Genomic DNA, 26,740 nt, shown 5'->3' with positions numbered 1-26,740 from the left:
TGGTCTGGGGGTGTCGTTTATAAGCTGCTTCTGTGGGATACTGTGCTCCATGGTCTGGGGGTGTCGTTTATAAGCTGCTTCTGTGGGATACTGTGCTCCATGGTCTGGGGGTGTCGTTTATAATCTGCTTCTGTGGGATACTGTGCTCCATGGTCTGGGGGTGACGTTTATAAGCTGCTTCTGTGGGGATACTGTGCTCCACGGTCTGGTGGGGACGTTTATAAGCTGCTTCTGTGGGGATACTGTGCTCCACGGTCTGGGGGGGACGTTTATAAGCTGCTTCTGTGGGATACTGTGCTCCAAGGTCTGGGGGGGACGTTTATAAGCTGCTTCTGTGGGATACTGTGCTCCACGGTCTGGGAGTGACGTTTATAAGCTGCTTCTGTGGGGATACTGTGCTCCATGGTCTGGGGGGTGACGTTTATAAGCTGCTTCTGTGGGATACTGTGCTCCATGGTCTGGGGGGGACGTTTATAAGCTGCTTCTGTGGGATACTGTGCTCCATGGTCTGGGGGGGACGTTTATAAGCTGCTTCTGTGGGATACTGTGCTCCATGGTCTGGGGGGGACGTTTATAAGCTGCTTCTGTGGGATACTGTGCTCCTCGGTCTGGGAGTGACGTTTATAAGCTGCTTCTGTGGGATACTGTGCTCCATGGTCTGGGGGTGACGTTTATAAGCTGCTTCTGTGGGGATACTCTGATCCACGGTCTGGGAGTGATGATTATAAGCTGCTTCTGTGGGATACTGTGCTCCACGGTCTGGCGGTGACGTTTATAAGCTGCTTCTGTGGGATACTGTGCTCCACGGTCTGGGGGGGACGTTTATAAGCTGCTTCTGTGGGATACTGTGCTCCACGGTCTGGGGGGTGACGTTTATAAGCTGCTTCTGTGGGATACTGTGCTCCATGGTGTGGGGGTGACGTTTATAAGCTGCTTCTGTGGGATACTGTGCTCCATGGTCTGGGGGTGACGTTTATAAGCTGCTTCTGTGGGGATACTGTGCTCCATGGTCTGGGGGGTGACATTTATAAGCTGCTTCTGTGGGGATACTGTGCTCCATGGTCTGGGGGTGACGTTTATAAGCTTCTTCTGTGAGATACTGTGCTCCACAGTCTGTGGGTGACGTTTATAAGCTGCTTCTGTGGGGATACTGTGCTCCATGGTGTGGGGGTGACGTTTATAAGCTGCTTCTGTGGGGATACTGTGCTCCATGGTCTGGGGGTGACGTTTATAAGCTGCTTCTGTGGGATACTGTGCTCCATGGTGTGGGGGTGACGTTTATAAGCTGCTTCTGTGGGATACTGTGCTCCACGGTCTGGGGGTGACGTTTATAAGCTGCTTCTGTGGGATACTGTGCTCCATGGTGTGGGGGTGACTTTTATAAGCTGCTTCTGTGGGATACTGTGCTCCATGGTCTGGGAGTGACGTTTATAAGCTGCTTCTGTGGGATACTGTGCTCCATGGTCTGGGGGTGACGTTTATAAGCTGCTTCTGTGGGATACTGTGCTCCACGGTCTGGGGGGGACGTTTATAAGCTGCTTCTGCGGGGATACTGTGATCCATGGTCTGGGGGTGTCGTTTATAAGCTGCTTCTGTGGGATACTGTGCTCCATGGTCTGGGGGTGTCGTTTATAAGCTGCTTCTGTGGGATACTGTGCTCCATGGTCTGGGGGTGTCGTTTATAAGCTGCTTCTGTGGGATACTGTGCTCCATGGTCTGGGGGTGACGTTTATAAGCTGCTTCTGTGGGGATACTGTGCTCCACGGTCTGGTGGGGACGTTTATAAGCTGCTTCTGTGGGGATACTGTGCTCCACGGTCTGGGGGGGACGTTTATAAGCTGCTTCTGTGGGATACTGTGCTCCATGGTCTGGGGGGGACGTTTATAAGCTGCTTCTGTGGGATACTGTGCTCCACGGTCTGGGAGTGACGTTTATAAGCTGCTTCTGTGGGGATACTGTGCTCCATGGTCTGGGGGGTGACGTTTATAAGCTGCTTCTGTGGGATACTGTGCTCCATGGTCTGGGGGGGACGTTTATAAGCTGCTTCTGTGGGATACTGTGCTCCATGGTCTGGGGGGGACGTTTATAAGCTGCTTCTGTGGGATACTGTGCTCCTCGGTCTGGGAGTGACGTTCATAAGCTGCTTCTGTGGGGATACTGTGCTCCATGGTCTGGGGGGTGACGTTTATAAGCTGCTTCTGTGGGATACTGTGCTCCATGGTCTGGGGGTGACGTTTATAAGCTGCTTCTGTGGGGATACTCTGATCCACGGTCTGGGAGTGATGATTATAAGCTGCTTCTGTGGGATACTGTGCTCCACGGTCTGGGGGTGACGTTTATAAGCTGCTTCTGTGGGATACTGTGCTCCACGGTCTGGGGGGGACGTTTATAAGCTGCTTCTGTGGGATACTGTGCTCCACGGTCTGGGGGGTGACGTTTATAAGCTGCTTCTGTGGGATACTGTGCTCCATGGTGTGGGGGTGACGTTTATAAGCTGCTTCTGTGGGATACTGTGCTCCATGGTCTGGGGGTGACGTTTATAAGCTGCTTCTGTGGGGATACTGTGCTCCATGGTCTGGGGGGTGACATTTATAAGCTGCTTCTGTGGGGACACTGTGCTCCATGGTCTGGGGGTGACGTTTATAAGCTTCTTCTTTGAGATACTGTGCTCCACAGTCTGGGGGTGACGTTTATAAGCTGCTTCTGTGGGATACTGTGCTCCATGGTCTGGGGGTGACGTTTATAAGCTGCTTCTGTGGGATACTGTGCTCCACGGTCTGGGGGGGACGTTTATAAGCTGCTTCTTTGGTATACTGTGCTCCCCTGTCTGGGGGGGACGTTTATAAGCTGCTTCTTTGGTATACTGTGCTCCCCTGTCTGGGGGGTGACGTTTATAAGCTGCTTCTGTGGGATACTGTGCTCCACGGTCTGGGGGGGACGTTTATAAGCTGCTTCTGTGGGATACTGTGCTCCACTGTCTGGGGGGGACGTTTATAAGCTGCTTCTGTGGGGATACTGTGATCCATGGTCTGCGGGTGACGTTTATAAGCTGCTTCTGTGGGGATACTGTGATCCACGGTCTGGGGGGGACGTTTATAAGCTGCTTCTTTGGTATACTGTGCTCCCCTGTCTGGGGGGTGACGTTTATAAGCTGCTTCTGTGGGATACTGTGCTCCACGGTCTGGGGGGGACGTTTATAAGCTGCTTCTGTGGGATACTGTGCTCCATGGTCTGGGGGGTGACGTTTATAAGCAGCTTCTGTGGGATACTGTGCTCCACAGTCTGGGGGTGACGTTTATAAGCTGCTTCTGTGGGATACTGTGCTCCACTGTCTGGGGGGAACGTTTATAAGCTGCTTCTGTGGGGATACTGTGATCCATGGTCTGGGGGTGACGTTTATAAGCTGCTTCTGTGGGATACTGTGCTCCACGGTCTGGGCGGGACGTTTATAAGGTGCTTCTGTGGGGATACTCTGATCCACGGTCTGGGAGTGACGTTTATAAGCTGCTTCTGTGGGATACCGTGCTCCACGGTCTGGGGGGGACGTTTATAAGCTGCTTCTGTGGGATACTGTGCTCCACGGTCTGGGGGGTGACGTTTATAAGCTGCTTCTGTGGGATACTGTGCTCCATGGTGTGGGGGTGACGTTTATAAGCTGCTTCTGTGGGATAATGTGCTCCATGGTCTGGGGGTGACGTTTATAAGCTGCTTCTGTGGGGATACTGTGCTCCATGGTCTGGGGGGTGACATTTATAAGCTGCTTCTGTGGGGATACTGTGCTCCATGGTCTGGGGGTGACGTTTATAAGCTTCTTCTGTGAGACACTGTGCTCCACAGTCTGGGGGTGACGTTTATAAGCTGCTTCTGTGGGGATACTGTGCTCCATGGTCTGGGGGTGACGTTTATAAGCTGCTTCTGTGGGATACTGTGCTCCATGGTGTGGGGGTGACGTTTATAAGCTGCTTCTGTGGGATACTGTGCTCCACGGTCTGGGGGTGACGTTTATAAGCTGCTTCTGTGGGATACTGTGCTCCATGGTGTGGGGGTGACTTTTATAAGCTGCTTCTGTGGGATACTGTGCTCCATGGTCTGGGAGTGACGTTTATAAGCTGCTTCTGTGGGATACTGTGCTCCATGGTCTGGGGGTGACGTTTATAAGCTGCTTCTGTGGGATACTGTGCTCCACGGTCTGGGGGGGACGTTTATAAGCTGCTTCTGCGGGGATACTGTGATCCATGGTCTGGGGGTGTCGTTTATAAGCTGCTTCTGTGGGATACTGTGCTCCATGGTCTGGGGGTGTCGTTTATAAGCTGCTTCTGTGGGATACTGTGCTCCATGGTCTGGGGGTGTCGTTTATAAGCTGCTTCTGTGGGATACTGTGCTCCATGGTCTGGGGGTGACGTTTATAAGCTGCTTCTGTGGGGATACTGTGCTCCACGGTCTGGTGGGGACGTTTATAAGCTGCTTCTGTGGGGATACTGTGCTCCACGGTCTGGGGGGGACGTTTATAAGCTGCTTCTGTGGGATACTGTGCTCCATGGTCTGGGGGGGACGTTTATAAGCTGCTTCTGTGGGATACTGTGCTCCACGGTCTGGGAGTGACGTTTATAAGCTGCTTCTGTGGGGATACTGTGCTCCATGGTCTGGGGGGTGACGTTTATAAGCTGCTTCTGTGGGATACTGTGCTCCATGGTCTGGGGGGGACGTTTATAAGCTGCTTCTGTGGGATACTGTGCTCCATGGTCTGGGGGGGACGTTTATAAGCTGCTTCTGTGGGATACTGTGCTCCTCGGTCTGGGAGTGACGTTCATAAGCTGCTTCTGTGGGATACTGTGCTCCATGGTCTGGGGGGTGACGTTTATAAGCTGCTTCTGTGGGATACTGTGCTCCATGGTCTGGGGGTGACGTTTATAAGCTGCTTCTGTGGGGATACTCTGATCCACGGTCTGGGAGTGATGATTATAAGCTGCTTCTGTGGGATACTGTGCTCCACGGTCTGGGGGTGACGTTTATAAGCTGCTTCTGTGGGATACTGTGCTCCACGGTCTGGGGGGGACGTTTATAAGCTGCTTCTGTGGGATACTGTGCTCCACGGTCTGGGGGGTGACGTTTATAAGCTGCTTCTGTGGGATACTGTGCTCCATGGTGTGGGGGTGACGTTTATAAGCTGCTTCTGTGGGATACTGTGCTCCATGGTCTGGTGGTGACGTTTATAAGCTGCTTCTGTGGGGATACTGTGCTCCATGGTCTGGGGGTGACGTTTATAAGCTTCTTCTTTGAGGTACTGTGCTCCACAGTCTGGGGGTGACGTTTATAAGCTGCTTCTGTGGGGATACTGTGCTCCATGGTCTGGGGGTGACGTTTATAAGCTGCTTCTGTGGGATACTGTGCTCCATGGTGTGGGGGTGACGTTTATAAGCTGCTTCTGTGGGATACTGTGCTCCATGGTCTGGGGGGGACGTTTATAAGCTGCTTCTGTGGGGATACTGTGATCCATGGTCTGCGGGTGACGTTTATAAGCTGCTTCTGTGGGGATACTGTGATCCACGGTCTGGGGGGGACGTTTATAAGCTGCTTCTTTGGTATACTGTGCTCCCCTGTCTGCGGGGTGACGTTTATAAGTTGCTTCTGTGGGATACTGTGCTCCACGGTCTGGGGGGGACGTTTATAAGCTGCTTCTGTGGGATACTGTGCTCCATGGTCTGGGGGGTGACGTTTATAAGCAGTTTCTGTGGGATACTGTGCTCCACAGTCTGGGGGTGAAGTTTATAAGCTGCTTCTGTGGGATACTGTGCTCCACTGTCTGGGGGGGACGTTTATAAGCTGCTTCTGTGGGGATACTGTGATCCATGGTCTGCGGGTGACGTTTATAAGCTGCTTCTGTGGGGATACTGTGATCCACGGTCTGGGGGTGACGTTTATAAGCTGCTTCTGTGGGGATACTGGGCTCCACGGTCTGGGGGTGACGTTTATAAGCTGCTTCTGTGGGATACTGTGCTCCACGGTCTGGGCGGGACGTTTATAAGGTGCTTCTGTGGGATACTGTGCTCCATGGTCTGGGGGTGACATTTATAAGCTGCTTCTGTGGGGATACTCTGATCCACGGTCTGGGAGTGATGATTATAAGCTGCTTCTGTGGGATACTGTGCTCCACTGTCTGGGGGTGACGTTTATAAGTTGCTTCTGTGGGATACTGTGCTCCACGGTCTGGGGGGGACGTTAATAAGCTGTTTCTGTGGGATACTGTGCTCCACGGTCTGGGGGGTGACGTTTATAAGCTGCTTCTGTGGGATACTGTGCTCCATGGTGTGGGGGTGACGTTTATAAGCTGCTTCTGTGGGATACTGTGCTCCATGGTCTGGGGGGTGACATTTATAAGCTGCTTCTGTGGGGATACTGTGCTCCATGGACTGGGGGTGACGTTTATAAGCTTCTTCTGTGAGATACTGTGCTCCACAGTCTGGGGGTGACGTTTATAAGCTGCTTCTGTGGGGATACTGTGCTCCATGGTCTGGGGGTGACGTTTATAAGCTGCTTCTGTGGGATACTGTGCTCCATGGTGTGGGGGTGACGTTTATAAGCTGCTTCTGTGGGATACTGTGCTCCATGGTCCGGGTGTGACGTTTATAAGCTGCTTCTGTGGGATACTGTGCTCCATGGTGTGGGGGTGACGTTTATAAGCTGCTTCTGTGGGATACTGTGCTCCATGGTCTGGGAGTGACGTTTATAAGCTGCTTCTGTGGGATACTGTGCTCCATGGTCTGGGGGTGACGTTTATAAGCTGCTTCTGTGGGATACTGTGCTCCACGGTCTGGGGGGGACGTTTATAAGCTGCTTCTTTGGGATACTGTGCTCCCCTGTCTGGGGGGTGACGTTTATAAGCTGCTTCTGTGGGATACTGTGCTCCACGGTCTGAGGGGGATGTTTATAAGCTGCTTCTGTGGGATACTGTGCTCCACGGTCTGGGGGTGACGTTTATAAGCTGCTTCTGCGGGGATACTGTGATCCATGGTCTGGGGGTGTCGTTTATAAGCTGCTTTTGTGGGATACTGTGCTCCATGGTCTGGGGGTGTCGTTTATAAGCTGCTTCTGTGGGATACTGTGCTCCACGGTCTGGGGGGGACGTTTATAAGCTGCTTCTTTGGTATACTGTGCTCCCCTGTTTGGGGGGTGACGTTTATAAGCTGCTTCTGTGGGATACTGTGCTCCACGGTCTGGGGGGGACGTTTATAAGCTGCTTCTGTGGGATACTGTGCTCCATGGTCTGGGGGGTGACGTTTATAAGCAGCTTCTGTGGGATACTGTGCTCCACAGTCTGGGGGTGACGTTTATAAGCTGCTTCTGTGGGATACTGTGCTCCACTGTCTGGGGGGGACGTTTATAAGCTGCTTCTGTGGGGATACTGTGATCCATGGTCTGCGGGTGACGTTTATAAGCTGCTTCTGTGGGGATACTGTGATCCACGGTCTGGGGGGGACGTTTATAAGCTGCTTCTTTGGTATACTGTGCTCCCCTGTCTGCGGGGTGACGTTTATAAGCTGCTTCTGTGGGATACTGTGCTCCACGGTCTGGGGGGGACGTTTATAAGCTGCTTCTGTGGGATACTGTGCTCCATGGTCTGGGGGGTGACGTTTATAAGCAGTTTCTGTGGGATACTGTGCTCCACAGTCTGGGGGTGAAGTTTATAAGCTGCTTCTGTGGGATACTGTGCTCCACTGTCTGGGGGGGACGTTTATAAGCTGCTTCTGTGGGGATACTGTGATCCATGGTCTGCGGGTGACGTTTATAAGCTGCTTCTGTGGGGATACTGTGATCCACGGTCTGGGGGTGACGTTTATAAGCTGCTTCTGTGGGGATACTGGGCTCCACGGTCTGGGGGTGACGTTTATAAGCTGCTTCTGTGGGATACTGTGCTCCACGGTCTGGGCGGGACGTTTATAAGGTGCTTCTGTGGGATACTGTGCTCCATGGTCTGGGGGTGACATTTATAAGCTGCTTCTGTGGGGATACTCTGATCCACGGTCTGGGAGTGATGATTATAAGCTGCTTCTGTGGGATACTGTGCTCCACTGTCTGGGGGTGACGTTTATAAGTTGCTTCTGTGGGATACTGTGCTCCACGGTCTGGGGGGGACGTTAATAAGCTGCTTCTGTGGGATACTGTGCTCCACGGTCTGGGGGGTGACGTTTATAAGCTGCTTCTGTGGGATACTGTGCTCCATGGTGTGGGGGTGACGTTTATAAGCTGCTTCTGTGGGATACTGTGCTCCATGGTCTGGGGGGTGACATTTATAAGCTGCTTCTGTGGGGATACTGTGCTCCATGGACTGGGGGTGACGTTTATAAGCTTCTTCTGTGAGATACTGTGCTCCACAGTCTGGGGGTGACGTTTTCTAAGCTGCTTCTGTGGGGATACTGTGTTCCATGGTCTGGGGGTGACGTTTATAAGCTGCTTCTGTGGGATACTGTGCTCCATGGTGTGGGGGTGACGTTTATAAGCTGCTTCTGTGGGATACTGTGCTCCATGGTCTGGGGGTGACGTTTATAAGCTGCTTCTGTGGGATACTGTGCTCCATGGTGTGGGGGTGACGTTTATAAGCTGCTTCTGTGGGATACTGTGCTCCATGGTCTGGGAGTGACGTTTATAAGCTGCTTCTGTGGGATACTGTGCTCCATGGTCTGGGGGTGACGTTTATAAGCTGCTTCTGTGGGATACTGTGCTCCACGGTCTGGGGGGGACGTTTATAAGCTGCTTCTTTGGGATACTGTGCTCCCCTGTCTGGGGGGTGACGTTTATAAGCTGCTTCTGTGGGATACTGTGCTCCACGGTCTGAGGGGGATGTTTATAAGCTGCTTCTGTGGGATACTGTGCTCCACGGTCTGGGGGTGACGTTTATAAGCTGCTTCTGCGGGGATACTGTGATCCATGGTCTGGGGGTGTCGTTTATAAGCTGCTTCTGTCGGATACTGTGCTCCATGGTCTGGGGGTGTCGTTTATAAGCTGCTTCTGTGGGATACTGTGCTCCATGGTCTGGGGGTGTCGTTTATAAGCTGCTTCTGTGGGATACTGTGCTCCTTGTTCTGGGGGTGACGTTTATAAGCTGCTTCTGTGGGGATACTGTGCTCCACGGTCTGGTGGGGACGTTTATAAGCTGCTTCTGTGGGGATACTGTGCTCCACGGTCTGGGGGGTCGTTTATAAGCTGCTTCTGTGGGATACTGTGCTCCATGGTCTGGGGGGGACGTTTATAAGCTGCTTCTGTGGGGATACTCTGATCCACGGTCTGGGAGTGATGATTATAAGCTGCTTCTGTGGGATACTGTGCTCCACGGTCTGGGGGTGACGTTTATAAGCTGCTTCTGTGGGATACTGTGCTCCACGGTCTGAGGGGGACGTTTATAAGCTGCTTCTGTGGGATACTGTGCTCCACGGTCTGGGGGGTGACGTTTATAAGCTGCTTCTGTGGGATACTGTGCTCCATGGTGTGGGGGTGACATTTATAAGCTGCTTCTGTGGGATACTGTACTCCATGGTCTGGGGGTGACGTTTATAAGCTGCTTCTGTGGGGATACTGTGCTCCATGGTCTGGGGGGTGACATTTATAAGCTGCTTCTGTGGGGATACTGTGCTCCATGGTCTGGGGGTGACGTTTATAAGCTTCTTCTGTGAGATACTGTGCTCCACAGTCTGGGGGTGACGTTTATAAGCTGCTTCTGTGGGGATACTGTGCTCCATGGTCTGGGGGTGACGTTTATAAGCTTCTTCTGTGAGATACTGTGCTCCACAGTCTGGGGGTGACGTTTATAAGCTGCTTCTGTGGGGATACTGTGCTCCATGGTCTGGGGGTGACGTTTATAAGCTGCTTCTGTGGGATACTGTGCTCCATGGTGTGGGGGTGACGTTTATAAGCTGCTTCTGTGAGATACTGTGCTCCACGGTCTGGGGGTGATGTTTATAAGCTGCTTCTGTGGGATACTGTGCTCCATGGTGTGGGGGTGACGTTTATAAGCTGCTTCTGTGGGATACTGTGCTCCATGGTCTGGGAATGACGTTGATAAGCTGCTTCTGTGGGATACTGTGTTCCATGGTCTGGGGGTGACGTTTATAAGCTGCTTCTGTGGGATACTGTGCTCCACGGTCTGGGGGGGACGTTTATAAGCTGCTTCTTTGGTATACTGTGCTCCCCTGTCTAGGGGGTGACGTTTATAAGCTGCTTCTGTGGGATACTGTGCTCCACGGTCTGGGGGGGACGTTTATAAGCTGCTTCTGTGGGATACTGTGCTCCATGGTCTGGGGGGTGACGTTTATAAGCAGCTTCTGTGGGATACTGTGCTCCACAGTCTGGGGGTGACGTTTATAAGCTGCTTCTGTGGGATACTGTGCTCCACTGTCTGGGGGGGACGTTTATAAGCTGCTTCTGTGGGGATACTGTGATCCATGGTGTGCGGGTGACGTTCATAAGTTGCTTCTGTGGGGATACTGTGATCCACGGTCTGGGGGTGACGTTTATAAGCTGCTTCTGTGGGGATACTGGGCTCCACGGTCTGGGGGTGACGTTTATAAGCTGCTTCTGTGGGGATACTGGGCTCCACGGTCTGGGGGTGACGTTTATAAGCTGCTTCTGTGGGATGCTGTGCTCCACGGTCTGGGTGGGACGTTTATAAGGTGCTTCTGTGGGATACTGTGCTCCATGGTCTGGGGGTGACGTTTATAAGCTGCTTCTGTGGTGATACTCTGATCCACAGTCTGGGAGTGATGATTATAAGCTGCTTCTGTGGGATACTGTGCTCCACGGTCTGGGGGTGACGTTTATAAGCTGCTTCTGTGGGATACTGTGCTCCACGGTCTGGGGGGGACATTTATAAGCTGCTTCTGTGGGATACTGTGCTCCACGGTCTGGGGGGTGACGTTTATAAGCTGCTTCTATGGGATACTGTGCTCCATGGTGTGGGGGTGACGTTTATAAGCTGCTTCTGTGGGATACTGTGCTCCATGGTCTGGGGGTGACGTTTATAAGCTGCTTCTGTGGGGATACTGTGCTCCATGGTCTGGGGGGTGACATTTATAAGCTGCTTCTGTGGGGATACTGTGCTCCATGGTCTTGGGGTGACGTTTATAAGTTTCTTCTGTGAGATACTGTGCTCCACAGTCTGGGGGTGACGTTTATAAGCTGCTTCTGTGGGGATACTGTGCTCCATGGTCTGGGGGTGACGTTTATAAGCTGCTTCTGTGGGATACTGTGCTCCATGGTGTGGGGGTGACGTTTATAAGCTGCTTCTGTGGGATACTGTGCTCCATGGTCTGGGGGTGACGTTTATAAGCTGCTTCTGTGCGATACTGTGCTCCATGGTCTGGGAGTGACGTTTATAAGCTGCTTCTGTGGGATACTGTGCTCCACGGTCTGGGGGTGACGTTTATAAGCTTCTTCTGTGGGATACTGTGCTCCACGGTCTGGGGGTGACGTTTATAAGCTGCTTCTGTGGGATACTGTGCTCCACGGTCTGGGGGTGTCGTTTGTAAGCTGCTTCTGTGGGATACTGTGCTCCATGGTCTGGGGGTGACGTTCATAAGCTGCTTCTGTGGGATACTGTGCTCCACAGTCTGGGGGTGACGTTTATAAGCTTCTTCTGTGGGATACTGTGCTCCACGGTCTGGGGGTGACGTTTATAAGCTGCTTCTGTGGGGATACTGTGCTCCACAGTCTGGGGGTGACGTGTATAAGCTGCTTCTGTGGGGATACTGTGCTCCACAGTCTGGGGGTGACGTGTATAAGCTGCTTCTGTGGGGATACTGTGCTCCATGGTCTGGGGGTGACGTTTATAAGCTGCTTCTGTGGGATACTGTGCTCCATGGTGTGGGGGTGACGTTTATAAGCTGCTTCTGTGGGATACTGTGCTCCATGGTCTGGGGGTGACGTTTATAAGCTGCTTCTGTGGGATACTGTGCTCCACGGTCTGGGCGGGACGTTTATAAGGTGCTTCTGTGGGATACTGTGCTCCACGGTTTGGGGGGGACGTTTATAAGCTGCTTCTGTGGGATACTGTGCTCCATGGTGTGGGGGTGACGTTTATAAGCTGCTTCTGTGGGATACTGTGCTCCATGGTCTGGGAATGACGTTGATAAGCTGCTTCTGTGGGATACTGTGTTCCATGGTCTGGGGGTGACGTTTATAAGCTGCTTCTGTGGGATACTGTGCTCCACGGTCTGGGGGGGACGTTTATAAGCTGCTTCTTTGGTATACTGTGCTCCCCTGTCTAGGGGGTGACGTTTATAAGCTGCTTCTGTGGGATACTGTGCTCCACGGTCTGGGGGGGACGTTTATAAGCTGCTTCTGTGGGATACTGTGCTCCATGGTCTGGGGGGTGACGTTTATAAGCAGCTTCTGTGGGATACTGTGCTCCACTGTCTGGGGGGGACGTTTATAAGCTGCTTCTGTGGGGATACTGTGATCCATGGTGTGCGGGTGACGTTCATAAGTTGCTTCTGTGGGGATACTGTGATCCACGGTCTGGGGGTGACGTTTATAAGCTGCTTCTGTGGGGATACTGGGCTCCACGGTCTGGGGGTGACGTTTATAAGCTGCTTCTGTGGGATGCTGTGCTCCACGGTCTGGGTGGGACGTTTATAAGGTGCTTCTGTGGGATACTGTGCTCCATGGTCTGGGGGTGACGTTTATAAGCTGCTTCTGTGGTGATACTCTGATCCACAGTCTGGGAGTGATGATTATAAGCTGCTTCTGTGGGATACTGTGCTCCACGGTCTGGGGGTGACGTTTATAAGCTGCTTCTGTGGGATACTGTGCTCCACGGTCTGGGGGGGACGTTTATAAGCTGCTTCTGTGGGATACTGTGCTCCACGGTCTGGGGGGTGACGTTTATAAGCTGCTTCTATGGGATACTGTGCTCCATGGTGTGGGGGTGACGTTTATAAGCTGCTTCTGTGGGATACTGTGCTCCATGGTCTGGGGGTGACGTTTATAAGCTGCTTCTGTGGGGATACTGTGCTCCATGGTCTGGGGGGTGACATTTATAAGCTGCTTCTGTGGGGATACTGTGCTCCATGGTCTTGGGGTGACGTTTATAAGTTTCTTCTGTGAGATACTGTGCTCCACAGTCTGGGGGTGACGTTTATAAGCTGCTTCTGTGGGGATACTGTGCTCCATGGTCTGGGGGTGACGTTTATAAGCTGCTTCTGTGGGATACTGTGCTCCATGGTGTGGGGGTGACGTTTATAAGCTGCTTCTGTGGGATACTGTGCTCCATGGTCTGGGGGTGACGTTTATAAGCTGCTTCTGTGCGATACTGTGCTCCATGGTCTGGGAGTGACGTTTATAAGCTGCTTCTGTGGGATACTGTGCTCCACGGTCTGGGGGTGACATTTATAAGCTTCTTCTGTGGGATACTGTGCTCCACGGTCTGGGGGTGACGTTTATAAGCTGCTTCTGTGGGATACTGTGCTCCACGGTCTGGGGGTGTCGTTTGTAAGCTGCTTCTGTGGGATACTGTGCTCCATGGTCTGGGGGTGACGTTCATAAGCTGCTTCTGTGGGATACTGTGCTCCACAGTCTGGGGGTGACGTTTATAAGCTTCTTCTGTGGGATACTGTGCTCCACGGTCTGGGGGTGACGTTTATAAGCTGCTTCTGTGGGGATACTGTGCTCCACAGTCTGGGGGTGACGTGTATAAGCTGCTTCTGTGGGGATACTGTGCTCCATGGTCTGGGGGTGACGTTTATAAGCTGCTTCTGTGGGATACTGTGCTCCATGGTGTGGGGGTGACGTTTATAAGCTGCTTCTTTGGGATACTGTGCTCCATGGTCTGGGGGTGACGTTTATAAGCTGCTTCTGTGGGATACTGTGCTCCACGGTCTGGGCGGGACGTTTATAAGGTGCTTCTGTGGGATACTGTGCTCCACGGTTTGGGGGGGACGTTTATAAGCTGCTTCTGTGGGATACTCTCCCTGGCCTGTGGTAGGAAGTCTCAGTCTCAGTGAGGGCGCTGTTAAATTGTTTGTTATTCGTTTACTTCCTATTTTATCATGATTAATATAGTGAAATAACCGCTTTAAGTCATTTTTCCTATCCACATTTGTTTGCAGGGCAATTGTTCTGCTCTTACCCCCATTTTGCTTCTTTTTGCAGCCCCCTAGCCCTTACCCCAACCATTTTACAGCACTGAAGTTCAGGTCCCCATTGACTTGTATGAGGTTCAGTGTCCAGGGTCAAGGTCGGGTCCTGAACTGGACTTTTTAAAAAGTCTGGCCGACCCTGGTGAAGCTGAACATCCACGGGTTCACTCATCACCTGTCGTTAAGTTACATGGTGTTCCTAAAAACATTATTTCCTATAGAGGAGTTCAGTTTCTGAGTAACTTTTGGAGTAGCTTTTGCTCCAGGATGGAAATGAAGCTTTTGTTCTCCTCAGGTTATCAATCTGAGACTAATGGTCAGACGGAGAGAATGAACCAGGAATTGAAACAATAGCCAAGATGTTTCGTCTCATCTAATCGAGATGACTGGGAGGATCTTCTTCCCCTGGCTGAGTTCCCACTCAATAACTGCACCTCTACCTCGCATTTTGATGTGGGGGGTTTTCATTCGGTTTTCTGAGATTTTTCTGGTTTGCAGTCTGAGGTCTCAGAGGAGGAAAGATATCATTATCAACCTGTGATTGGACCAAGAGAACTGCCAACCACAGACATAGGAGGGCTCCTGTCTTTAAGGTGGGAGATATTGTCTGGTTATCGTCTAAAAATCTCTGTCTTAAAGTTCCATCTAGAAATTTTGCTTCTAAATTTGTTGGATCATAAGATAATCAAAATCATTAATCCGGTGATGGTTAAAGGGGTTGTCCGGTCCAAATCTATAAGTCTGCAGTCACTCTGTGTGACTGCAGACTTATGAATCCCCCCAGCGCATGCACTGTGCACTGCGGTGATTCGCCGGCTTTCTTAGGTGGGACCGGGGGGTAGGTATGCGTTATACATACTCCCGGACAAGGCCCGTGCAGTGATGCTGCGCCCCAACTAGAGACGCGGCCGTCCAGTGGACGTGGCCATCTAGAGGGCGCTGCCTCGATCCATACAAGTGTAATGAAGCGAGTCTACGCCCTCTGGCCGGGAATATGTATAACGCATACATACCCTCTGGTCCTGACAGTGTGTGTACTGAGCGGATTCATAAGTCTGCAGTCACACAGAGTGACTACAGACTTGTCGATTTGGACTGGACAATCCCTCTAAGCTCCATCTTCCGGTTGTATGGAGGACTCAAAATTCCTACCATGTCTATCTTATTAAAAAGTTTGAAGGGGCGATGGTTTCTCAGGACAGTATTGAGGTAGACTTGGAGGAGGACAAGGAGTATGAGGTGGAAAGAGTCTTGAAATCCAGACATGTCAGCTGGCGACTGCAGTTTCTCATTAAGTGGAAGGGTTTCGGTCCAGAGGATAACTCCTGGGTGGATGCTAAAGACCTACATCCTGGTCGTCTAGTGAGGGAGTGTTATCTGTGGCATCAGCAGTTGAGGACTTTAGTGTGGCCAGTGACCTTTCATAGAAGGAGGGGTACTGTCATGCTTCTGGATTCAAACCATTGATCCTGTGTTCTGTAGTCGGCGTCTCTTTTCGCTGAGTCATAGCAGATACACCTTTTCTTTGGGTGTTTTAGTTCTGCTATCTTTGTTTCTGTTGGTTTTGGGTAACACCTGTTTTTCATTTACTCTGTTTGTCTGCCCTATCACCTTTCAGGTGCAGCTTTATATACCTTCCCATACTGGTGCTTCCTGCTGGTGATCGTCTTTGTTGGATTGATTCACTTTGCTGTAGTTTATGAGGGTTGCAGCTGTTTCATGTGTGATTCCTTTATTTCTTAGGGAATTGCTACTCTAGCGATCCTAGGAGCTGCTAACGACATTGAGGGTAAGCCGCCGTCGAGTTGGGGCACCATTGCGTTATCTTAGGGTGCCAACCTCTGTGATCAGGCAGGGACAGACCCGGGTCAGAGAAGGGTTTTTCCTAGTCTGAACAGGGATCTGTCAAGTTCAGAGATTTGTCTCCCTGGTTTGTACGCTACCCGTGTGAATGTGCTTCAGCAATCACAACAATCACACTGGGGGTTATTCAGTTTGGAAAAATGAAGGCTTAGGAGTGATCTTATTACAATTATATGAGGGGACATTACAGAGATCTGTATAATGATCATTTTACACCTAAGCCTGAAATGATGATAAGGGGGCATCCTCGAAGTCTAGAAGAAAGAAGGTTTTATCGTAATCATAGACTCATATTCATTACTGTAGGAGCCGTGAGACAATATAACTTTCTATCACCTGATGTTGTAATGGTTCAAGGAGACCCAGACACCTTTCTTGAGAAACCTAATATTACATGTTATTATATTAACCCCTTTACCCCCGATGGTGGTTTGCACGTTAATGACCGGGCCAATTTTTACAATTCTGACCACTGTCACTCTATGAGGTGATTACTCTGGAACGCTTCAACGGATCCCCCTGATTCTGAGATTGTTTTTTCATGACATATTGTACTTCATGATTGTGGTAAAATTTCTTCGATATCACTTGCTTTTATTTGTGAAAAAAACGGAAATTTGGCAAAAATTTAGCAATTTTCAAAATTTGAATTTTCATGCCCTTAAATCAGAGAGAGATGTCACACAAAATAGTTAATAAATAACATTTCCCACATGTCTACTTTACATCAGCACAATTTTGGAACCAAAATTTTTTTTACTAGGTAGCTATAAGGGTTAAAAGATGACCAGCGATTTCTCATTTTTCCAACAAAATTTACAAAACCATTTTTTTAGGGACCACATCACATTTGAAGTCACTTTGAGGGGTCTTTATGACAGAAAATACCCAAAAGTGACACCATTCTAAAAACTGCACCCCTCAGGGTGCTCAAAACCACATTCAAGAACTTTATTAACCCTTCAGGTGCTTCACAGGAATTTTTGGAATGTGGAAGAAAAAAATTAATATTTAACTTTTTTCACAAAAATGTTACTTTAGACCCAATTTCTTTTATTTTCGCAGGGTAACAGGAAAAAATGGACCCCAAAATTTGTTGTGCAATTTCCCCTGAGTAAGCAGATACCCCATATGTGGGGAAAAACCACTGTTTGGGCGCACGGCAGAGCTCGGAAGAGAAGGAGCGCCATTTGACTTTTTGAATGTAAAATTTGCTTGAATAATTAGCGGACGCCATGTTTTGTTTGGAGAGCCCCTGATGTGCCTAAACAATAGAAACCCCCCACAATTGACACCATTTTGGAAACTAGACCCCTCAGGGAACTTATATAGATGTGTGGTGAGCACCTTGAACCCCCAGGTACTTCACAGAAGTTTAGAACATTGAACCGTAAAAATAAAATTTTCACATTTTTGCAACAAAAATGTTTTTCAGCCTCCAATTTAGCATTTTCGTGAGGGTAACAGGAGATATTGCACCATGCAATTTGTTGTGAAATTCCTCCTGAGCACGCCGATACCCCATATGTGGGGGAAAACAACTGTTTAGGCGCACGGCAGAGCTCGGAAGAGAAGGAGCGCCATTTGACTTTTTGAATGTAAAATTTGCTTGAATAATTAGCGGACGCCATGTCGAATTTGGAGAGCCCCTGATGTGCCTAAACAGTGGAAAAACACCACAAGTGACACCATTTTGGAAACTAGACCCCTCAGGGAACTTATCTAGATGTGTGGTGAGCACCCTGAACCCCCAAGAGCTTTGCAGAAGTTTATAACATGGAGCCGTGAAAATAAAAAAATCAAGCTTTTTCCACAAAAATAATGTTTTAGCCCCAATTTTTTTATTTACACAAGGGTAAGAGGAGAAAATGGACCCCAAAAACTGTTGTGCAATTTCTCCTGAGTACGCCAATACCCCATATGTGGGGAAAATACAGTGTTTGGGCGCACGGCAGAGTTCAGAAGGGAAGGAGCATTGTGTGACTTTTTGAACGCAAAATTGGCTGGAATTGAGAGCGGACACCATGTCGCATATGGAGAGCCCCTGATGTGCCTAAACAGTGGAAACCCCCCACAAGTGACCCCATTGTGGAAACTACACCCCTCAAGGATTTTATCAAGGGGTATACTGAACATTTTGAACGCAGAGGTACGACACAGAATTTGATAACATTAGGTCATTATATTGAATATGATTCAATTAGACGACCTTATTCTTCGGGTCGGTGCGATTACAGCGATACCAGATTCATATCGGGTTTTTATGATTGACAGCTGTCACACACTAAAAGACACATATTTTTGTAAAATCTAGTTTTTGCATCGCCATATTTTGAGAGCTATAATTTTTCAATATTTTGGCCCACAGTGTCATGTGACGACTTGTTTATTGCGGAATGAGTTGACATTTTTATTGGTGCCATTTTCAGGCTCATGACATTTTTTGATCGCTTTCTATTCTGATTTTTGGGAGGCAGAATAAACAAAAACCAGCAATTCCAGAATTGTTTTATGTTTTTTTTTTTATTCTGTTCCGCCTGTGGTAAAATTGATAAGGCAGCTTTATTCTTCGGGTCAGTACGTTTACAGCGGTACCACATTTATATGTTTTGGCGCTTTTTCACAATAAAAGCTATTTTATAGAAAAAAATATTTTTTTGCATCGCTTTATTCTGAGAGCTATAACTTTTTTATTTTTTGGCTGATGGAGCTGTATGGCGGCTTGTTTTTTGCGGGACAGGATGACGTTTTCAGCGGTACCATTTTTATTTATATTCATCTTTTTGATTGCGTGTTATTTCATTTTTTGTTTAGCGGTATGATGATAAAGCATTGATTTTTGCTGCGTTTTTTTTTTTTTTTTTTTTTTTTAACCGTGTTCACTAAAGGGTTAACTAGTGGGACAGTTTTATAGGTCAGGTCGTTCCGGACGAGGCGATACCAAATATGTGTATTTTTATTGTTTTTTTTTTTCATAATAATATTTATTGATGGATACATTATATTTTTATTTTTGGTGGATTTTTTTTATTTTTTTTTTAAATATTTTTACAAAATTATTTTTTCATTTTTTAACATTTTTGGACTGTTATTCTGTGTCCCACTCTGGGACTTTCACTTTTTTTATTCTGATCGCCTGTATAGCACAGGAATGCAGCACCATCCTTGTGCTATACAGGCTGTCAGTGCTGCAGAAGATGTTTTGGTCACGCATTGCGCATGACCAAAATATCTTCCTGCTGTCTAGTGACCCAGATGTTGTCATGACGACATCGGGTTGTCATGGCAACATCGGGAAGCCGCGGCAGACAGCGCTGGAGGCTGGCAGGAGAGGTGAGTATCGATCGCAGCATTGAGGGGGTTAATGTGCCGGGAGCGGTGCAGTCTCTGCACATAGCAACGGGTGTCAGCTGATACCTGGCGGCGATCGCCCTGCACCGCTTTTGTGCGGGCGCGATCGCCATATGACCTAATAATACGTCATTGGTCCAATCGGCCAAGGTCACCATGACGTACTATTAGGTCATACGTCAGAAAGGGATTAAGTTCTTTGATGAGACGTTGATCCCGGAAACTCGTCTGACTGCCACATTCCTTCATGGAGTCAGGAAGGAATTTTTCCACTAATATGGGACAATCAGCATCTGACTCATGGGTTTCTTGCTTCCCCTGGATCAACATGTTAGGCTATATGTTAAACTTGATGGTCTTACAGTGACGAGCATAAGGATAACAATGTTCTGAACCTTTAGCTTTCAGGTTGCATATCTCACCATCCACTACTGCTTCAAACGTGAGACCACCATCATTTTATAGACAATCATCTTGACTATCTCATACATAAATTTGACTTGCAACTATAGGGTTAGCATATGATTAGTTATGCAAATTCTGCTCATGTCACTATATTGTTACTATTTTGTTCTTGGTGGTGGAAAAATCTATTTCTTCCTGTAAACTACAAAATACAACCTATGCTCACATTCCCTAATAGCTCAGTGGGTTATTAGGTTGATTTCCAAGCAAAAGTTCACTGAAATAAGGGAGCAGCCATGAAGAAGATTTCCCAAGAAAAGAGAAACAGCATCATCCATCTCATCGATAGTGGTCTCTCGGCCAAGAAAATTGCCAAACTTCATCATGTGAGCGCCATGACAGTTGGAAGAATACGAAATGAAGTCTGTCCATCTATTCAAAAGCCAAGCGGTGGACGTCCAGGTAAAATATCAGAGTCAACAATCGGCTCATCACAAGGTCTATCAGTTCTGGTGCGACAAACATGGCAGTGGAGGTGGCTCGTATGCTTCGCAATAGTGAGAGCACAAACCTCTATGCCAGCATCGTGCAATGCACATTACACAAGCCAGTAATGGTGGCTCAAAAAAAGGTGAAGAAGTCTTGACTTCAATATAGTCATAACAAGCACCGGCTCAACTTTGCAAAAAAGTACAAAAAATACGAAAAGTGGACAGTGGAAGATTGGAAACAGGTGATTTGGAGCAATGAGATGAAAGTCAATAGAGTAGGCTCTGATGGGTGCAAATGAGTCTAGAAGAAACAAGATAAAAAGGGGCTAACAGATCGAGAAACTGAAGGAGCTGTAAAGTTCGGTGGAGGAAGCCTGATGATATGGGGTTATTTCACAGCCAAAGTCGTTGGATGCTTGACCAGAATCGATGGTGGTGTTAATGCTGAGCTATATATGAGTATCATACAAGATGAGTTACTTCGTACACTCGAGTAGTATGGGTATGATAAGGACGACATAGTGTTCCAGCAAGACAAAGACCCAAAGCATATACATCAAGATTTACAAAGAAATGGTTCAGTGACAATTAAGTAGAAGTGTTGAATTGGCCCCCAAAGTACCCAGACCTCAATTCAATCAAACACTTGTGGGTGGAGTTGAAGAAAAAACTGTTGTGGTCGATCGGCTCACTCAGCTGCACATGGAGGTAGACACAGGAACACTGTCTCTAAGTCCTTCACTGGTTTATTATATATATGCGGCATAAACCATTGGAAAGTAAAAATAAACACGGCCCTTCGGTCAAAACAGGAAATCAAAACAAAATGGTATAGCAGAGATCATAGGCCTGTGGGGATCCACCTGCTCAGGGTTAGCAAAACACACGGTTCAGTTTAGCACAAACACGAACATCTCTCTGGAGCTAGCCTCTCCAGACATACTGAACAACTAATGATTCAAAAGACTGGGTATTTATATCTCAGACCACACCCAGGGGTGGAGATATGGTGAACAACCTCCCACCCACTCTACGGTTATTCACAAAAACCCAGCCCTTAAAATGGCTGATTAACGCCTCGCAGCACATAGTATGCTGGAGCAAACTTCTAGGTTTCAAATCACTGAAGCTGATAGCCTGAGTGAAACATTTCTCCTCTCCAGTACTTTGCCAGTGACTTTGTCACACTGTATACATAGCCAAATGAGTCAATCAGTATGCACCAACTTTGAGAACGTGTAGAAGAGACCTGGGATCAGATTTCGGTCACGGGACGTTTGAATCTGATCGAGAGCAAAAAGGATTCAGGCAGTGGTGAAAGCCAAAAGATGGATTTATGAAATACTAACAAAATAATAAAAATTAAAATTTAGATTTTTAGGAGCAAAACAGTAACAATGCAGTGACATGACGAGAATCTGCATAACTAATTATTTGTTAAATAGTTGCAAGTCAAATGTATGTATGAAATAGCCAAAATGATTGTCTATAAAATGATGGCAGTCTCACATTCAAAGCAGTAGTGGATGGTGAGATGTGGGGACTGAAAGTCGAAAGTTCAAAACATTGTTACCCTTTTGCTCGTAAGTCTACCTACAACCTTAAAAAGTGAAATGGCACCATAAACTATGGATGTACTGTGTGGAAGGCTCGTAGTGGGGTTTGGGCCCTCTATTCTACTCTCCTGGTCCTTTCTGTAACGTAATGCACTGGTGCATTCTCCTCTCACCTCGTTATAAGGCCATCCGCTGTGTCCTTCACTTGTGGACTCCCCCAGTACACCACTGCACTCAGCTTTTCTGGCTCAGCCACTTTTACCCTCGAGGGGGGACACTGAATCTTAGGTGGATCAACATCTAAAATAAAACAAAGTAATTACTCTATTTTGCAGATTTTAAGACACAATCCAGATTTTGGGGTGAAAAATAGGAAAAAAAATAATTTTAAATAAAACAGTGCTCCTTATAATCCATTTTAACGAAAGCTTACCTGGGGCTCGGTGGGAGTGGAGTGGTGTCAGAGGAGCCAGGCTCACGGCTTCAGGAGGTTGTCGTCAGAGGCGGCAGGGGTGGGGCGATGCTAGAGGCCCCATCCTCTCAGAAGGGTCGCTGATTCGGGAGGACTGCGGCGAGATCTCGATCTGTGCATGCACCGCCTCCGGCGGCCATTTTCCCACTAAAGGGATATGTACGGGAGAGGGGACCTCGGCTCACCGCAGACTTTTCTTCTGAGAGAACGGGGCCAGCTGATCTCCTGAAGCTGTGACCCCGCTCCACCGCTGCCGTCCCCCAAGGTAAAATACTGTACCTTCTGATTACAAGACACCCCCCCCCCCATTTTCCTCCCAAATTTTTTTTGGGGGGGGGACTGTGCCTTATACTCTGAAAAAATACAGTACACAGCTCCGAAGAAGAAGACAGGAAATAATGATAATCCGATATAAGAAGATCCTCCCCCTCCTCCACAGAAATATGGAATATTTACTACAGAGTACCCAGAGTCAGCCATTATTACAGCCACAAGCACAGGGAATAACCAGGGAAGGAGTGAGCAGCGGTGATACTGATATTATTACTGATTATTATTATTATACACTGATGAAGCCCCCGGACACGTGATCAGGTCATGAGAAATACTCAGGCGACTCCTCTCTGTCATTGCAGGATCTCCCGGCATGCACAGCACATTTATATACAGGGAAACCTATTAATGGGTATGAACATAATGGCAAAGAGTCACATGGACACTTCCCAGGGTCCCGCTCTCGGGACCTCCTGAAATAAACTATGGGGATTCTGCAGGATTGCACCTGTGCAGATGGCAATGTCGGCAATTGGGTATAGGGCGGTATATGCGATATCTGAGGGAACAATGATGGAACCTGTAATATATGGGGTCATTCCTAGGCGCTGAGGCGGACCACTTCCAAAGCAAAACCCAACAATACATTAACTGCATTCAGTCAATTCATCTGAAATTTACCTACACAGAATGGTTCTGCACCACTCCAGCGCCCATCCTCCATACAGACACGACTGCGGTCACCCTCCATCTGATGGCCTGAGGAGCAGGAGTAGTCGCACTGTGATCCCTCATACATACCCGCCATGCACTGGTATGAGCCCTTAGGTATCGCTGGCAGAATTGGGCACTGAACCCCTGAAATACAGAAAGGTCACAAGGGCCACAGCCCAGATTTAAGATACTGTAGACCTTCCCAACATGGAAGAGCACAATGAAAATATATAAAACCTTAAGAATTAGAAAATAAAACTACAGCCGGCTACTGGCGTCTATGTCCTCCCGCTTCTCCCAAGGTGACTTACGCCTGCAGTGCGCAGATCCCGACCAGCGGCGGCTCTGTAAACAGCGCACAGAGCTCTGGCCAATCAGCTGGAATCCCTGGTCACATGACACACTGCACCTTGTTCCCAGCGTGCTGCGGTAGTTGCCTCCCCATGGGGAATAGCAGGCGGCCTCTCCATCCTGGATCTTCAGGTCGTTACACCAGCGAGGAACTGGGGAGAATACACAATAAAATGAAATTCGTCATCCTGCAGTGGATAATCCGGCACATTGACTTCTGTGGGAAACAATCCTGATAATCCAGAATCTGAGTAGAACACATTACAAGATGAGCTTGGATCATAAATGGCACATCTACGGTCAAGTGCAATCCTCTGCATCTGGTGGAAAGCACCTCTACTACTTCAGATGAGGCAATGGAAGAAGCATTTCGTAGATTTATTGATTATTTATTTTACTCGCTTATATCGCACCATTAACACCACCGTGCTTTTACATTGAGGCAGCTTTTATTCACACAACGTCGTGCCAACACGGCAGCCGCTGTTCATGCTGGTGTCCACAATGGAAGACAAGGGTTGATCCCGATGGATCCAACTAGGTAACTTACAGGTCCAAAGGGGTTTATTGGGACTGAGATGACATTCGTCAGGAAATACGGTGTGTATGTCTTCCAATTGTTGACATCATCCATAGGAATACTAGTACACTTATGGACTTTATATACATTTTCATAGTGTGTACATATACTAATATGGATGATACTTCGCATTTCTCTAAGTTCTCTCTATCTTCTCAGATTTTAAGCCCCCCTTACTACTCTATTCCCTCAATCGTCACTCTATTTTCATTTATTATTCACGCACTGACTATTGTGATGCATACATTACATCTCTGTATCTCATCACTCATCACAAACCTTTTCCTTATTTTTTTTTTGTGATACCTAGTGCGTCACCTTTTGTAATGTGTCCATAAGGGATCCATTCACATGCTAGTCAATGACGCCATTTGATTTTGATAGTCACCGAAACCTTTAGTATTTATTGCTTATCATTACACCCTCTCCGCCACTTTAAATTGTATGTGTGTGACGATATGTGTATATATATATGTGTGTATGTGTCTGTACATGTATATATGCTCAGGTGTGTATATTATATATGTGTGTATGGACCAAATTACCTTTATACCTATTATTATCACAGTATGAAACTATACACCTACTGGTAGCTGATATGATTTTATCATATGATCATAATTACCTTGTGTGATGACCCGGGGTCTTCCGTGGGCGTAATACCACACAGACAACTCAGGATGAGCGTGGTAATACTTTATTGAGCCACAAAACAGGACAAGAAACACATAGAACAGTCCCAGCAAATACCCAAGATGGTACAACATTACACAGTCTCACCCTTCCTTCTCCGCCCGCCTGGGATAAAACAGCTGCGACTTTGGAGACTTCCAGGGCCAACTACTTCAACGAGTGACCCCCAGCTTTTGGTGGGCCCCCACAGATAGGAGGTAGCGGTAAGCTTAGGAAGCTAGCAGTCCATCGAGGTACAAGGCCAGGAGACGCGAGGGTCCCACCATGGCCTCTCCGAGAGTTTCCATGGGGCCAGATGACCGGCTGGTCCCAATCTGACTTCTCCAAATGTATCCATGGGTTCCAGGCGACCGGAGGGTCCCACCTGGCAACCCCAAACAATATATCCATGGGACCAGGTGACTTCATCGTCCCAACCTGGTCTCACCAAATGTATCCATGGGCTCTCTGATGGTCAATGGAGCAGATCCGTATCTTTCCAGTCAGGGCCATATACCCTTAGGCTGGAATCTGTATCTCTTTGGTTAAAGCCATGTTTCCAGGCTGATGGTCTGAGAGAGTCTGATCTCTCATTCTCCTTGTAAAGTCTCTTTCCAATCTCTGTCTCAAAAATCTCTCTGCTACAGAGGCACATGTCCCTTAAATTAGTTACAGTTGTCCTTTCAAGTACACATTACCAGGTAAGAGGTTAGGAAGGGCATTACTCACAGGGCTCAGATCTCATTGTTTTAGCTAATCTATTTACATAGCTGGTATAGGAGGGGGCTCTTGTCAATAAACATGTAGCTAAGTGTAGTACAATAAATTAACAAAAATCATTGTTTCCAAATGAAGAGAAGTCAACATTCAGGGTTATACAAATACTATGACTTTCTTAACCAGCCACAGAAATACACATACATTTACAAGTCAACATAAACACAATAGTGTATTTCTCTTGGATTAACAAATCTAAACATCTGGCTGATTAAGATCTGTATAGTCACACCAAGGGTTCGCTTAAAGCATTAGTGTTTTATTGTTACCACTCACACATCTTGTTCCCCATCCACTCTTTTTTTTCTCCTCTATTTTTCTTATTTTTAGACACACTTACCTATTGAGGTATTGATGTTAGACAGGGCTATAGATTTATTCTGATATAATAACATTGATTTTCTATATACTGCAGCAATAACCTTGTAGGTTTTATTTTATTATTTTTTGATGAATGTACTACAATGACTATGTTAGGTGGGACTTTATGTCCGGTCATTATACATATGTATGCATTAGCGTCTATATATATGTGATATGTGCAATAGGGTTTATACATATGACATATATATGAAATATAGATAATGATAGCTTTTCTTCATATTTTATTTTCTTCCCCCATTATGGAGCCTAACATATATTTCTCTATACGAACAAGGCTTGTAATATCTTCCCCGTTTTTTTCCCTTTTGTGTCATGTTCGCCCATTGTATTATCTATGTGTCTGATCCTTAGTATTAGCCTAACGCTAGTGTGCATGTGCCCAGCGTCTCGTTGCTTGGCGCCGCCGATAGCGTCTTCTCTGGGAGGCGGGATTGCAGCGTGACCTTGGACCCGCTCATGTGATACACATAGTCGGAGCCATACATCACTGTGGCCGCCATCTTTGTTATGTCAGGGGTTCTTCAATTGGACGCTTAGGTATACTTAAGGTATACATGATTATCATGATGCCACTCCCTCAGAAGAAGGCACGCTCGCTGAAACGCGCGTAGGGGTAGTGGCACCATCGTTTGGCCCAGGTACAGTGTAGTTTGGATGCTCTTCTTATATGCATTTTGGTCATTAGAATCATGTGGGTAACTTTATACTCTGACTTTTTGCACTTA

General features: G+C 47.8%; 1 protein-coding gene across 1 annotated transcript in view; it reads right to left on the bottom strand.

The window, feature by feature from the left end:
- SRPX2 (sushi repeat containing protein X-linked 2) overlaps positions 1-26,740 on the bottom strand; it is a 745,700-nt gene that overhangs the window by 88,029 nt on the left and 630,931 nt on the right. The window contains exons 4-6 of the mRNA XM_073642211.1: positions 23,563-23,754; positions 23,219-23,395; positions 21,966-22,092 (exon numbers count right to left, since the gene is read on the bottom strand). Coding sequence (XP_073498312.1) covers positions 21,966-22,092; positions 23,219-23,395; positions 23,563-23,754 — 496 coding nt within the window. The remainder of the gene's footprint in view (positions 1-21,965; positions 22,093-23,218; positions 23,396-23,562; positions 23,755-26,740) is intronic.

The sequence above is a fragment of the Phyllobates terribilis genome, unplaced genomic scaffold (genome assembly GCF_046119375.1).
Source record: "Phyllobates terribilis strain yellow unplaced genomic scaffold, ASM4611937v1 Scaffold_7__3_contigs__length_470593459, whole genome shotgun sequence".
Lineage (NCBI taxonomy): Eukaryota > Metazoa > Chordata > Amphibia > Anura > Dendrobatidae > Phyllobates > Phyllobates terribilis.
This window is presented reverse-complemented; position numbering and strand designations above follow the sequence as displayed.